Source organism: Mesoplodon densirostris, chromosome 12 (assembly GCF_025265405.1).
Source record: "Mesoplodon densirostris isolate mMesDen1 chromosome 12, mMesDen1 primary haplotype, whole genome shotgun sequence".
NCBI classification, from domain to species: Eukaryota; Metazoa; Chordata; class Mammalia; order Artiodactyla; family Ziphiidae; genus Mesoplodon; species Mesoplodon densirostris.
Genome location: NC_082672.1, coordinates 13,230,091 through 13,244,814, shown reverse-complemented (window position 1 = coordinate 13,244,814; position 14,724 = coordinate 13,230,091). Strand labels below are relative to the sequence as shown.

The following is a 14,724-nucleotide window of genomic DNA, read 5'->3' as shown; positions in this document are numbered from 1 at the left end:
TGGTCACTCTGCACCTAACTCAAAATTTTAAAATACCTGGTTTCTTCCTTCTTAGATTAAAAGAGCTGTTGGTACTCAGCCAGGCTCTGCAGCACACTCGTGCCCAGAATGACATTAGACATGGACAAGAATTGCATGCACCTTCCCATGACTATCAGGTTACTCGTCCTAAAGGAAAACTCAATCCGCAGTGTTATCTCTTGAGAACGAATGCAAATGAAATTTTATTCTCTATTTTGCTTTTGAGGCCATCCTCATCCCGGGGTGCTGTGTGTGTGTGTGCATGTGAGTGTATGTGTATTTGTGCATGATGAAACAAACACTTTAGTTCTACTAATGGCCCAATAATTAAAGCCAGAGTTTTTAGCAGGAAAATAATAGATATGGTCCTCTTCATTATTTTCCTTAGTTCCACCAGGCCTGTATCTGGAAGGATCTTCTAAGTATCAAGTTAGAGGCCATCTAGTTCAAGGTACTTAAATTCCCTCTTCAGTATATCTTCATAAGAGAAAAAATTGTAATCGACATGCAATATGCAATTAATACCCAGTGAAAATGGTTGTCTCAGAATGAGTAAACACCTTCAATGACGAGGAACACATACTTTCTAAGGAGCCTATTCAATTTTGAACAGTTCTCAATGTTAAAAAGAAGTTTCTTATGCTGAACCTAAAATCATCTCCTTTTTACTTGCACCACTGGCCTCAAAATTTGCATCAATTTCATACTTCCACAGAGGTACAAATTAAGCCCAATATCTTCATATCAAAACACCTCACAAAGCTGAGGCCAGCTTGAGTCTACTGCCTTCCATTCTGTACAGTCCAATATTGATCCCCCTGCCCCTACCTCATTCACCTCTAAAAGTAGGTTATTTTGGCAATGACTTCATTTACTCCATTTTTTCTAATTGTAAAGTAGATAATTGGCCTAAATTAGGGGTATCAAACAAAAATGACATCAGAGGCCAGGCAGATAACTCAACTTATGTTGAGTTGCCGTATGTAAAGCATCCTCACATAAGGTCACAGGGAGCAGTGACTATGGACACACGGGTCTGTAGTTGTAATTCTTGGCCTAAATTACTCTGATACTAAATATCAAATTAATAGGGTAACTATGAAAACTTGAGAACTTAAAGAAACTTTCCCTGATTAGGCTGGGGGAGAGGTGACAGCTGTCACCTACGTCATCAGGCCACCCTGACTGGCGATCATGGGAACTTAGCTAGTCAACTTCCCCTCAAAGGTACACTGAAAAAATACAAATCAATCTCGTCATTCTCTCATTTTTCAGTATCTGCTATCAGGTAAACTTGTTTTACACTGGAATGAATAAGGCACAGACCATCAGGAAAGACCCATCATGACTGAAAACTAATCATTTTTTAAAAGTTAGTCTGAATAAAAGACAAGGACCAACAATCATGGAGTATTAAGAAAGCTCACACTCTTCATTTCTATACTCCAATAAACTCTTTCATTTGCTAAGACTTAACAAGCTTTTTTTCAAACACATAAGCTGTGCTCTCCTTTGGTTTTAAAGTTCTAATGCTGCCCCCCAAAGTGCACGTAGATTGTCTGTCTTCCTGTTCACCATGTAGGAAGGCCCCCCTGGAGCTGACCTGCTAGGACCCAGACCTCATCTGTGCTTATAGTCCAGGGAAGGTGGTAGCTCTGCGTTATGTTTGGTGGTGATGTCATCTACAAAATGTCGATCTAATCACCACAAGCTCCAGAGCACAGCACATGGGACCAATCAAAACCAAACCAAAACAAAACAAAAAACTCAAGTTTTACCTCAGATTGGTGAAAAAGTATCATTCTTTTCTGACACGTCTCATAGTTGCAAGCATATGGTTGGTGACACTTACAGAGGGTAATAAATGGTCCTGAAGCTGGAGTTTTCTACATGTGATCTCCTCTCCTCTACGGAAGTAGCCCCTGGACTTAGCCCCACTTGACCATTTAATTATTGAATCATTCGTGACTTTAAACATTCTTTTTACAATCAACGTTAGCATTCCACATCCACATACAAATATTCATTCTCAAAAAAGAGTAAATAGTTTCTTGGTTTACCTCTATCCGTCATCTCTGATCCAGCCGGCTTGTCTGGGACACAAAGATGATCTAGGTTGCTACTCAATGAAGAAGCGTCATCACTGGATAAAGAGTTCAAAATTCCACTTTCTGATGTGGCGAAGCTGGTTTCCAGGGCCCTGCGACCATTTGCCTCCGAGGGTGCAGGTGAGCGGGCCTGCACAGCGCATGTCACAGACTGTCCCACGTCTTCAGCGGCAGACAAGCTGTCAACCACATCCATCCAGGACCGTCCTTCTCTAGATATGGGGGAAGACAAACTGCTGGGTGTCTTTTTTATGTTTTCCATGGAAGAGAAAGAACGTGATATTTCATTCAATTTGGGTGAAGATGAAGATGCCTGCTGGGCAGCCTGTTTTTCACAAATAAAAGCAAAAGAGAATAAAATAAATCATGATTAAGTCAGCATTCTCTACTTTTCATTTTCACGGAAGGTACTCCAGCATTTCAAAAAGTTGCCAATAATAAAAGATTCAAAAGAAAAAGAGATGGTATTTATACTAGTATGACAGACACTATGATCCCATTTTCCAAAACCAATCTGTATAACTTTGAATTCACTACTCTAGGATCTGAAAAATCTCCATGTCATGAATTACCCTACTCTTCAATGCTCTCCAGATAACTAAAAGACTCCTTTGAGGAGTTCATTGGAACACTGAAGGACGCTCTGAGCAAAAAGTAGATTGCAATCTCTCACTGAACTCTTACCAATTGAGCAAAAAATCTTGACAAAGGTGATTAAGAGAGAGAAAGCAAAAGCTGGAGCCAGACGGGAAGCAAAATAATATTAACTGAGTGGAAGACCAGTGATGTGGGTACAACACATACATTTACACCCTCAAATATGTGTCACAGTTCCTTAGCACATGACCAGTATAAGCTCATAACTGCAGAGTTAAGTGAAATAATGTTAACTCATTCACTCTTCAATAATTTTAAAATGTCAATAAACTTTCACCAAAGAAGATGGGAATACATATGCAGTCACCTAATTCATTAAAGGGAAACCAAAAACTATGAGAAGTGGGTTGATGGTGTAGGATCTTCTGAAAGCAGCTCCTGACACACAATCCAAGGGTGAATGCCAATCCTTGGCAAAATTTTCACCAGTCCATGGAGAAAACATCAATGCAACATCACCAATGTCCTCTCTGAGGAAGAACTTCATTTATTCTGAGATTTTATCCTTGTTACATTTTGATGTTAAAATATATGCCTTCTTTTGGAAAATGGTAATGGTAGCTATTAGCTTTTGTCTTTTGGAGATTTTTTTCAATGTTCTCCATAGCAAAATAAAGATTTGGCAACTATATGTTGTTCCTCCCTTTTTAAATTTTATTGGTCAATAAAAATCCAAAAAATCTAAACACCAGTGCTCTAGGGGTCACCCTATATCTCCAATGGCGGATAAGACAGAGAAGGCTTTTTCTGGTTTGGTTTCATTATGTCATCCTATGAGATACTCCTGTCAATTTCAAGTATTCAGAACTCCAAGGAAGTGGAGGAACTGGTAGGAAGGAGATTGTTAGAGGGAAGAAGCCAAAGAGCAAAGTAGCCTCCTCTCCCCAAAACCTCAGCATCACTGCAACTAACTCGAGATAGTTGACTTTGTTCCAAATTAATATGTGCCCAAGAATTTTGCAGGTTCTAAGCTCTGAGTTCTGATGGAAAAAGTCAGTAAGTGTCTGATGAGTGCCTAGCTGGCTGCATGCTAGACATGGATTGCCAAATAAGCAATAAATCCACTTTTTAGTAGCATGACACTAAAACATCTAGTTAAGATACTAACTCAGCACACACATCTTCTTAATAATAATATATTTGGCACGACATGAAAACTTTCCTTTCAGGAATGTGTCAAAAAGCTTTCAAACCAGCTGCCTTCAATCACCCAGACCACTTAACTAGGAGATCCAGATCTGTAATTCACTAAATAAAACCCTAGCTACCCAGAGGAGGTAATGCACCCCCTACCAAACTGTCCAAATAAATGCCAAGACTTGTTTACTCGTTAGCAGGATCTATGGAATAAATGTTAACAAAAATACCCAGGCCCAGTCCTGACACAGTTCCCTATTGTGAGCTATTTTAGTAAAACTTGGCTTCACTGGGATCAGCTTCCTTTTCTGAAAAGAGACCAAACACAAGCTTTTCCTGTTTCTCCTGCTGATACTACAGTAATTTGATTACAGCAAAATGGGCTATTTGTGCAAAAAGCTGTTGCTGCAGCACTTTCCATAAGCCTTTTTAAACCTCAAAACTCTGCTTAAAAGACTGAGGAAAGACATATTCAATGAGCATCAGAAATTTCCGGGGAGTGTATTCCTGCTTGTGGTACTCTTCAAACACACAGCCAATGCTTCCAGTCCACTTTCTCTAGCACCACGTAGCATGTATAAAGTTGATTTTCAAACAGAGAAAAGAAGAGTGAGGGGCAGAAAAAGGAATAAGGAAAACAACCAGAGAGAAGAAAAAACAAAATGAGAAAAGGATGGTGTGTACCAGGTCAGAGGGAGTTTTCGTTAGAAGAGAGATTGACACAAATCAAAGGTTACCTGGAGTGCAGTTACGGAGGATCGATAGGGGAATGTGCTTTATAAACTCTGTGGTTTAATAAAGCTAAATTCTGCTTTATTATTTCTATCATTCTCTAGCTCTTCATAGCCATAAGTCAAACAGAGAACCTTTAGCTCAGTGCCTTCTATGAACCATCCAAGTAACATACCCAGAAAACTCCCCACTGCAAATCACATGAAGGTAGAAAGGAGCGACAGTCTCTCCTCTCCAGCCCACCCCTGCTTGGCTCACACAACCCCATCCTTCAAGGGTCAGTTCAAGAGCCACCTCCTTCAGGAAGCCTTCTCCAGTGGCCTCAGGGCGAGGTAGGTATCTTTTCCCTGTGCTCCTGGGCTTACTTCTATCACACCAGGTAGAGTATCATTTTATCTGTCAACTAATACTGTAATTGCTGATGGATTTGTTCCTCTTTTTCGGTGAGTTACTTGAGAGCAGGCTGCTTTTAATCACTTTTGCATCTCCATTTTTTTGCATTTGTGCCTGACCTTAGTAAATTTAATAAATTAATAGCTAGTTGGTAATAAATTAATGCTACAAAGACTGGTCTAGAAAACCAGCTATGTGAAGGCAAACAGCTCAGAGCAGTTCAGTCTCTTACTCAGGAGCACCCTGAAATTCTCTGTAAAGTTGCTATGGATGATTTATCCTAATCCTGGGATCCAGGGGTGACCATTACTGATTGCAGTGCAAATACTCCCACAAAGTATTCTCAGAATCTCAAATAAAATTATTTTATTTATTAGACATTAATAATGTATGTTGTTTCATTTATTTCAGAACACTTGGGCTTCAAATTTCTATTTTTTTAATGAGAAAATGAAAGACATTTTAAAAATCTTAGTTTTAATGAGGAGAGTATGTACATGATTAAATAAAAAAATCAATATTGCTTTTCTCCATTTTCTGTATAAGAGATTTTTATTCATTGAAGAAGCTTAGTTCAAAAGCTGATTAGCTCTAAAATTCTTTTCTTTGAATTGTTTTTAAAACACAAGTTTAACATGGGGAAAAAAGAGTTGAAAATGGCCACCAAAAGCCTGTAATTAGAAAGGAGTGAGTCAGCATATAAATCTTAAGCAACATTAGTCAAAGTATATGAAAAAGTAAAAGAAAATACAGGAATAACTTAAGACTAAACAAAATACAACCAAATGAGAAAAAAAGGAAAGTACACAGCTATTATTTCCTTCCATTGGCCATATTAATGAAAACAAACTAACCAATTGCTGTTAAGCCCTAGGAGGTATTGTCTACCATTACCCACCCCCTCCCTACCCCAGTCCATCCACCAAACAATAGCTAGAGCATTTCTAAAGCAGAAAATGCATCATAGTATTGTCCTGCTGAAAATCCTCCAGTAACTGTCCATCATGAGTAGAATATCCATAGTCATCATTATAGCCAAGACAACTCACATGGACCCCTCCCTACCTCTCCAGCAACATCTCCTTCAACCTCCCCTTCCCTCTCCTTTCCAACCACATTGTCTTCTTGCTGTTCCTTGAGCACATCTCTGGTTCCTTCTGCCTGAAAAGCTCACTGTGGATGTGGGGTTGGCTGACTCCTTCCCATCACTTTGGTCTCAAATCAAATGTCACCTCCTTAGCAGGCTCTTCCCTGATGGTCGTAAGCAAAGCAACATCTTCCCCAACCTCAACCCCAGCCACTCCCTAGAACACTGCCCCAGTTAATGCTTCTTCATAGCAGTTATCAGTACTTGAGACTGTTTGAATTACAAATTATTGTGACTTTTCTTCAACCTAGAACTTAAGATGCTCCAAGGAAGAGGCTGTCCAGCTCAGTTCAGCATCCCCTTCTTTGAAAAATATCTGGCACGTGGTTGATACAGAAAAACAAATTTGTCAGTGGTTTGTCTGCCTGACTTAGATGATCAAAAAGAGCAAATGAGAGAACATAAAAGATATTCATAATAAAAGGTAAACTTAAGCTTGCAAAGGTTACTTAAGATAGTTCTATTTACTTCTCTGGCACTTGACTTCTTCATTTGTAAAAGATGAGACTTATGAGTCGAATGAAGTCATCCTTCTCAAAGCCAAGTGAAATCACTAGACAAGTGTAAAGTAACTTTCTAATTCACATGGGGGAATATTTGTATAGCTACAGATCTGTGGAGGAAGTGGATGAAGTCACAATCATCACCCACTCGCCCATTTATCAATCCATTAAATAAATATTTAATTAGGTTCAAATATGTGTTAGACAAGGTCATAGATGTTGCAGGTAAAGAAAAAGATATTGGACACTGCCTCTAACCTTAAGAATTTAATACTTAGATAAATAAACCAGATACACAAAATCTATAATTCAAGACAGAGACTAACACCATGAAAAAAGTATCCCAGAAAATGCACTACAGAAATATAAAGAGTTTAGAAGAAGGAAAGATCCTCCTGTCTCAGAGGACCAGGGAAGGTTTAATGAAAGAAGTCACATTTAAACCAGTCTTGAAAGATATTTAGAAGGTGGAATTGGGGTGAGAGTGAATGGTTCCTGCAAGTGCAGAAACTTTGTAAATATAGGAACAGGAGCAGGAAAGTCTGGAAAGCTTTGGGGAAATAGGGGGCAGTTTATTGGGCTGCTGAAAAAGGAGGAATCAGCAACAAGACTGTCATGGCAGTTAGAAGTAAACCCAAGGTCCTGAAATACCAAGCCAATGAATTGAGAATTAATTTGATAAGCAATGAGGATTCATGGAAAGGTCTCTTGTTGTTGAATCAATTTATCAGAACTGCACATGAGGAAGACTAATTTGGAAGTGGTTTTTTTAAGAGGAGAGAGAGATTAGAGACAAAAAAAAAAAAAGAGGCTGGTATTTCAAAATAGCCTGGGCAAGAGCTAGTGCAAACCCCAACTAGGGCAGGGGTAAGCAACATGGAGGCCCAGGAGAGGTTGCGGGACAGCCCCTCTGCCTTGTGACTGACGGCCAGAAGATGAACTGTTAAAACAAGAGGCGAAATGTAAAATCTAATTTTAGAAAAATCTTAAAGTCAGTTAAGTGCTCAACCATAGAACTTAAGAAAATGTTTTGCATCTTGAGGACAGAGGGTGAATTTTTTTTCTACCTTTTCTTTGTAAGTATATGTACTCACTAACAACTTTTCATCCAATTATCTCACTTGAAAGCATTTCTATTATTTTATCATAGTACACATATCGAAAGGTCATGTCTTTTAGTAAACAACTGTGCAAGAGCCATCCTACTAAGATTAAGTTTGAATTTCTAAAATTGATTTTACCCCTTTTTGTGTTTAATCTTTGACCTCTGGCCAATGGGCCAGAGTACACAGGGTTTTTTTCCCATATAAAGGAATTGTATTTCTGAAAACGCATCAAAATATAAGGACTATCATGTTAAAATAATCTGCATGAGCTGCTTAAAACTGGGATATTTATCGTCTCTCATATCTGATCCACCTGTAGGTCTGCCTTCCAACTACGTTCAAAATCCAACCATTCCATTTCTCAACTATGACCTCATCCCAGTCATCACGTTCACTATACTAGATTACTGCACACTCCCCCTTAGACTTCTTTGCTTCTATACTTTCCTCCTATGACACAGGGTCTTTCCCCACAGCAGCATGAGTGGCCCTTTTAAAATAGAGATCAGTCACATCACTCTTCTGCTCAAAACTTCCAAAGGCAAAGGAACTCAAAACATCAAAGTCCTTAATGGTCCACAGGCCCCATACATATGGACACAATTACCCTCCAACCTCATTTCCTGCAACTCTCAGCTTGGTTCACCCTGTTCCAGCCATACTGGCCTCTTTGCATTGCCATCTATGCACCAAGGAGATCTGGACTCTAACTGCTCCCTTTGCTTGGAAAACACCTTCCCTGAATATCCACCTGGCTGACTCTTACACCACCTTTCAAGAGTTTTGCTCAGATCTCAACTCTCACTCAGGCTAATCCTGGTTCCCCTATTCATTCTCACAAACTGTCCTGACCCCCTCAGCTCCACTTCTTCTACTGACCTAGCAGATAACTTACTTATGTTGATTGTTTATTTTCAGTCTCCCTCAATCAGAAGTTTGGCTACATGAAGAAATGAATCTTTGTTCATTTACTGTTGTGTCCCAAGTATTATTTAGAATAGTAGCTCTCAATAAATATTTGTTAAATGAATGAATAAGCATATAAGCACAGCTCAAGTTGTTTTTAAAAGCAAGAACTTGGGAAAGGTTTGGGTGTTTTTGGTTTTTGTTTTGTTGTGTTTTGTTTTCTTGGCTAGGCTTATATAGCTCAGTCATGGCTAGCCTATGCCAGATTGAGCCAAAACAATAAGCTGCTTCATGCTCTGGATAAAAGTTACCATGATTTTTAAAATTTCATCTGTTTAGATAAAAAGCTTAAGTGTTATTTTAATCAAGTGTCTGGCATGTCTGTTTTTCAGAAACAAGAGAAAACAAAAACAAAATCTGCCTGGGAAATACACGAGCAGGAGCAACATACTGTGTTTCTAAGGAAAATAAAATCTAACTGTTCAACATTTATCTGTTTCTAATACATTTCTTCAGAAAAAATAATGTTAGCCTTAGTGGTCTTCAAAAAAATGCTTAACTTCTTAGAACTTTAAGGAATAACATTTGATTGACGTTTAGAATGACATTCTAAAGAATACTCCCACTTCAATGACCTAACCTACTGGTCTCACATCCATCCCTTCATTTATTTGCTTTGAAACAAGCATTCTCTGGGCTCCTACTCTAACATTATGTAAGACTATCATTGTATAATGCAATTGAGCCATGATCCTTCATCTAAGAAGACAACTTTGTTGCTTTTACTTTCATCCAGTAGAGTTCTAGATGCCTGACAATGCTCTTTGTAATCTGTGATATAGTTTGCCATTATAAAACTGAAAATCACAGTATTTTAGAACAAAACTAAATCATATGAGACAGACAAAAATGGAGAGACACAGAGAAACAGAGATGAAGGCAAAAAGAAACTAAACAGAAATACAGGCGTCTCTATTAAACCAGCAAGGCACATCTATTTCATTTTTTCTAAATGCAGAAACTGATTTTAAAAGAGGAGATAGACTATTTCAAGGGAAAACTATATTAAGAGAGGTTATATTGTAAATATAGTTCAAAAATTGGTCGACGTTTTACCAAAGTTTAATTTTATTTATGTCTTGCTTAACTTTGGCTAATCCTATTTAATAGATTTTTAATAAATATTCATTCAATAAATATTTATTTCTGGTCTCAGCTGCTAGCCAAATAAATTAGAAAAGTGGCCACAATTCCCCACTGACAGCAGATAAAAACAGTAGAATTCATTATTTAAATGATATTAACACCTTAAACCCAGGAACTGGCAAATAAAGATTGAAAACCTTATCACACAAAACAGAAAACTCTGGCAGAAGAGGTCTGGTAAGTGAAGGAGTTGCAGTAACCTATTAGAACTTATAGTTGTTTGGGTCCATGGATGAGCGAGTGTCACAGTAGACTGGAAAGAGCATATGCTATAAAGCTAGACAGACCGAGGTTCCCATCTCAGGTGCTCCATTTACTGGGGGTATGACCAGGTCATTCTACCTCTCTGAACCTCTGTTTCCTAATCCATGAAATGAGATAGTAATATCTATGTCCTCATGACCTGGGAATAGGAAACAATATGTAAGCCAGAAACAAAGACACCAACCACAACGGAAGTGATGGATAAACCTGACACACAGAAATCAAGAGCATCTGTCAACAAAAAGAAACAGAGTTTAAAAAATATAAAAGCCACAGACTGGGAAAGAATATCTGCCTCATTTTTAACTGACAAAGGACTAATGTACAGATTAATAAAGAAATCCTATAAATCCAAAATAATAGTAGTAAGACAGCTACAAATGTACAAAAGACTTGAGATGCTTAACAGAACAGAAAATCCAAATATCAAAAAAAAAAAACATGAAAAGATGCTTGACCTCATTAGTAATCAGGGAAATGCAGATAAAATAATACTGCATTTCAGGGTTATCTGAGGGCAGTAAATGATTATATATTTAAAGTACCTTTATAAGTGCTGGTGTATGGTGGGTATAAAAGCCATAAATCAACCTCGCCAAAGATCTTTGCTTGACTCCTTCTACGTGCCATCGCTATAACGCCCATGAACATCCAAATATAAAGCAACTCTCCATAGCCTTAACGTCCATTAATAACCTGAACTTACACTGGATGCTTCCAAAGCTTAGACTCAAACTTGGACTTCTCTCTAGTAAATATACTGAATCATTCCATACCCAGATTTAATGCACTACCCCACTCCTGGCTTCCTGCTCTCTTTCTGATTCTAATTTTCTCTTCATGTTATTGCCTTCATCCCCTTTACATTCATTTTACATCATTAGAGTGCATGCACCTAGGCAAGGTAATTTCAATTCTTTCTGAGAACAAGTAGGATATAAATAAACATTATAAAACAAATCTTTGCAAGCATTGGCCTATTACCTAGAAGTCCTTTGCATTACCATGAATCCTCTGAGCATAATACATCTGTGGGTCACACACAAATGCACTGAATTTGTCATATAAATGGGTTGCTATAGAGAAGGCTCAAAATCAGCACCCTGAGAACTGCACTTGCTCTTTGGCAAGTACCTTAACTTAGCGTCCTCTAAAAATGTATTAGTCAAAGTAGTTTCTACCCAACTGGAAGGAACGACATCCACACACTTGATCGATGACCAACAGACCAGTTACGACGGTACGTACCAAAGGAGAGAGAGTCTCCGCAGAGTAATGAGGGGGTCGTGTCTCGACAGCTATTTCGGGATCTTCCTGTTCACTCTCACTGTAGCATTCTATAACAAAAAGGAAAACGCTGAATGTTTCAGCACTGTCATCACTTACTCCATAATGCATGAGCAGAGGTTCTTCTCCATCTGGCTATTGCATTTCCAACCCAATTCAGAAAGCACTTATCTAGTGAGCTACCTGATACATAAGAGTTTCCCTCTGTGAGGGTTTCTGCCCTCAAAGAGTGTCCAATAAGCAGAAAGACGACTAACCATAGCTCAGGGAAAATGAAACTAATTCCTCAAAAGAGGTGTGAGTCATACACTAAGGGAGCATAAAATCAGTAGTGATTAATTTTGAGCATAGGAATCTTAATGAGCTGAAAATGGCAGGATAAGTAAACCATCAATGGTGCACACAGAATAATAGGAGTACCAGGCTGAGGACACAGACTGAGCCAAGTATTCAGAGTCCCCTACAGGACAGGGTGGAAAACAAAGCTGAAAGGTTGCTTGAGGCCATATCATAGAAGGCCTTACATACCAGGAAAAGGAGAAGTTTTTTCTGTAGTTACTTTTTGCTCACAATCTATAAATATACTTCAAATATATAATGGGTGTTTATTTTATGGAAAAGAAGACCAAGGAGATGATTAGGACACTGATTTCACAGTATTGCATTACACTTCTTTATTGTTTTAAATCAAGTTGTCACTTTTTCATTTCTAAATTTAAGATTTTATGATTTTGTTCTCCAAAGCTATAACTCCCTACTTCCAATTTCCAAGTTTTATGTGGTCTGAGCATTTCAGAAATAGTGTCAGCTCTGTGACCCTGGCACCTAAATCCTCTTTCTTCTCAATATTAAGGGGTAACTTCATCATTAAGAAGAATTAGACTCTTGTAGTTTTTGAACCCTGAAAGCTACAGACTGAGCTAAAAATATGGCCTCTGTCCCGATCTGACATTCAGGCTCCTGGTACAAACTTAGGGTAATTAGTCTCAGCACACACCTGGTGGAAATACTAAAATATCAGAGAGGAAACAGTGGGCTGAAAGTTATGTCTCAAACATGACGAGATCATGTCTATGAGTAAGAATTCAGTAAGTGGGGCAATAAAACATTTGCATTGGCAATTGGTTGAGATCTCAGTGAAGCCTACAGCTGCTAACGTGTGGGTGAAGTGTGAAAAGCGTTCTTAGCCAGCATGGGAAGCTCTATTCCATGTTGGTGAGCCTGTGTGTCTATGTCTGTCTATATATATTTTCAGATAATTTTAAATAACAAAGTATGGTTCATTAGAACAAGACTATACATAAAACTTGACATTGTATTTTTACCCTATTCTAATATTCTTGCTAAATTTTCAGAAATTGAAAATAGAACATACCTTCATCCTTTGTAGTGGATTCAAGATGGATTATAGCTGATTCAAATTTGTTTAACCACCTAAAATTCAAATAGAAAATGAATGTTTGACCAGAGACACTGGTTCCCAACATATTCACCTTTACGCTAGACCCTAAAGGAAGGTCTTGTACCAGACTTTATAATAAAATTAAGTCAGAGTGCTATGGTCAGTCTAAACATTTCTAGAAACAGCCTAAGTTTGTGGTATGGAAACCTAAGACCTCTGGCTTCACAATACTGTCCATACTTAGGGCATTTTTGTCAGATAAGAAATGAGGTGGCCCATTATACAGCTAGTTAAAGTGGGCAACTAAATTAGATATTCTAAATATACGAACAAATATACGTTTTGTAATTGTGTATTTGAAATTCTTATCAACCATCAAAATGAATTTCTTAACTTGACCTTTAAAGTTCTATCTCTTTAATTCTTAAAATGTAAGCTTATTTCACACACACACACAAAATGAAGATGATCTATTTTTAAACCACAATCTTTATATTAATCAGTAAAAAGATCTGGCCAGAGCTCCACACTTATTCCTAAGCTGGGGAAAATTTCAATTTCTTGAAAAATTTTATGTAAGGTAAAAATTGACAATGTCTCATCTTCCATTGATTTACCATTTTATTGGCAATGAATTTCAACTACCCATCAATAATGAAAAAAGAACTAGACAAACCTTAAGGAACACAAACTTGGCTTATGACTTCAGGCCACTGTAGTTCCTTTTCAAGGGTTCAGTTAGAAACTTATTTTAATACAAAAAAGACACAAAATGTATCTATTTCATATGTTCCTAGCTATATAACCTTCTATTTAAAGGGAAAATATCATTTTGGGATAGCGATAATCTAAGTGATTTATTTCCCACTTCTTTCCAGTTTTCTTTATTTTTAAAAAATATCCCATAATGGGTATTCATCTTTTTTTGAAACATAAGTAGCCTAAGTCAATCAATATCAACAAAATGATAATAATAATGCTATGCATTTATTGATTCACCTATATATTTTATTTTTTCTAGTCCTGTAATTCCTGGTAAATTACCCAGCTACACCCCTACCATAGCACAAATATTGCACATTCCCAAGTCTGCAATTGTCAACAAATTAGGAACCCTTACCCAACCCTCATCCTGCCATGGTCTTGCTGTATTGATTATTTTTTAACAGGAAATATGTAATAAATTTTATTTTTAAAAATAAATAAAATAGAACTGCCTACAAGACGGAAGATGAGCTCCAGCCTCATTTAGAAAGTCCCCTTTTGCACCATGATAAACATGAGTCTCTCATGGCCACTTAAAACTGGACCAATACCTGGGCCCAGATCATGCCATAGGAACTGAAAAATGCTCATCAAGACTCAGTAGAAAAATAAACAAAACTAAGAAACAGAAAATGACCAAAAAAAAGTACAAATGACTAATAAATATATGGAAAAATTCTCAGGCTCAGTAGTATTTTGGGAAATGCATAGGAAATTATTTTTCACCACTAGATTGGCAAAAATTTTAAATATTGCTGATTTCTATTAGATTTTAGGAAAAACATTCTCATCCTTTGTTGAGTTGACCATGAAAAACTGGAACAGCCAATATTAAGCAGGTAATTTGATGATACTATTCAAAACATGAATTTTCATCCCCTTCACCCAATAATCCTAATTATAAATATCTATCCTACAAAACACACCTTCATGTACATAAGTAAATGTGGAAGAATATTAATTCAACAAGGCTTGCAAAGGCAAAAAGAAAAAACTGATACAGTATAATTGTCCATTAACAGGAAAACGGATAAAGTATGGTACCAATTCCAAAAGTACCATGTTATTAAGAAGCTAATAAAAAGACTGA

At 37.4% G+C, this 14,724-nt stretch overlaps 1 protein-coding gene across 1 annotated transcript in view; it reads right to left on the bottom strand.

The window, feature by feature from the left end:
- The window catches only part of IPCEF1 (interaction protein for cytohesin exchange factors 1), a 79,442-nt gene that overhangs the window by 20,071 nt on the left and 44,647 nt on the right, over window positions 1-14,724 (bottom strand). Inside the window, exons 6-8 of the mRNA XM_060114519.1 lie at window positions 12,843-12,901; window positions 11,429-11,517; window positions 2,082-2,454 (exon numbers count right to left, since the gene is read on the bottom strand). Coding sequence (XP_059970502.1) covers window positions 2,082-2,454; window positions 11,429-11,517; window positions 12,843-12,901 — 521 coding nt within the window. The remainder of the gene's footprint in view (window positions 1-2,081; window positions 2,455-11,428; window positions 11,518-12,842; window positions 12,902-14,724) is intronic.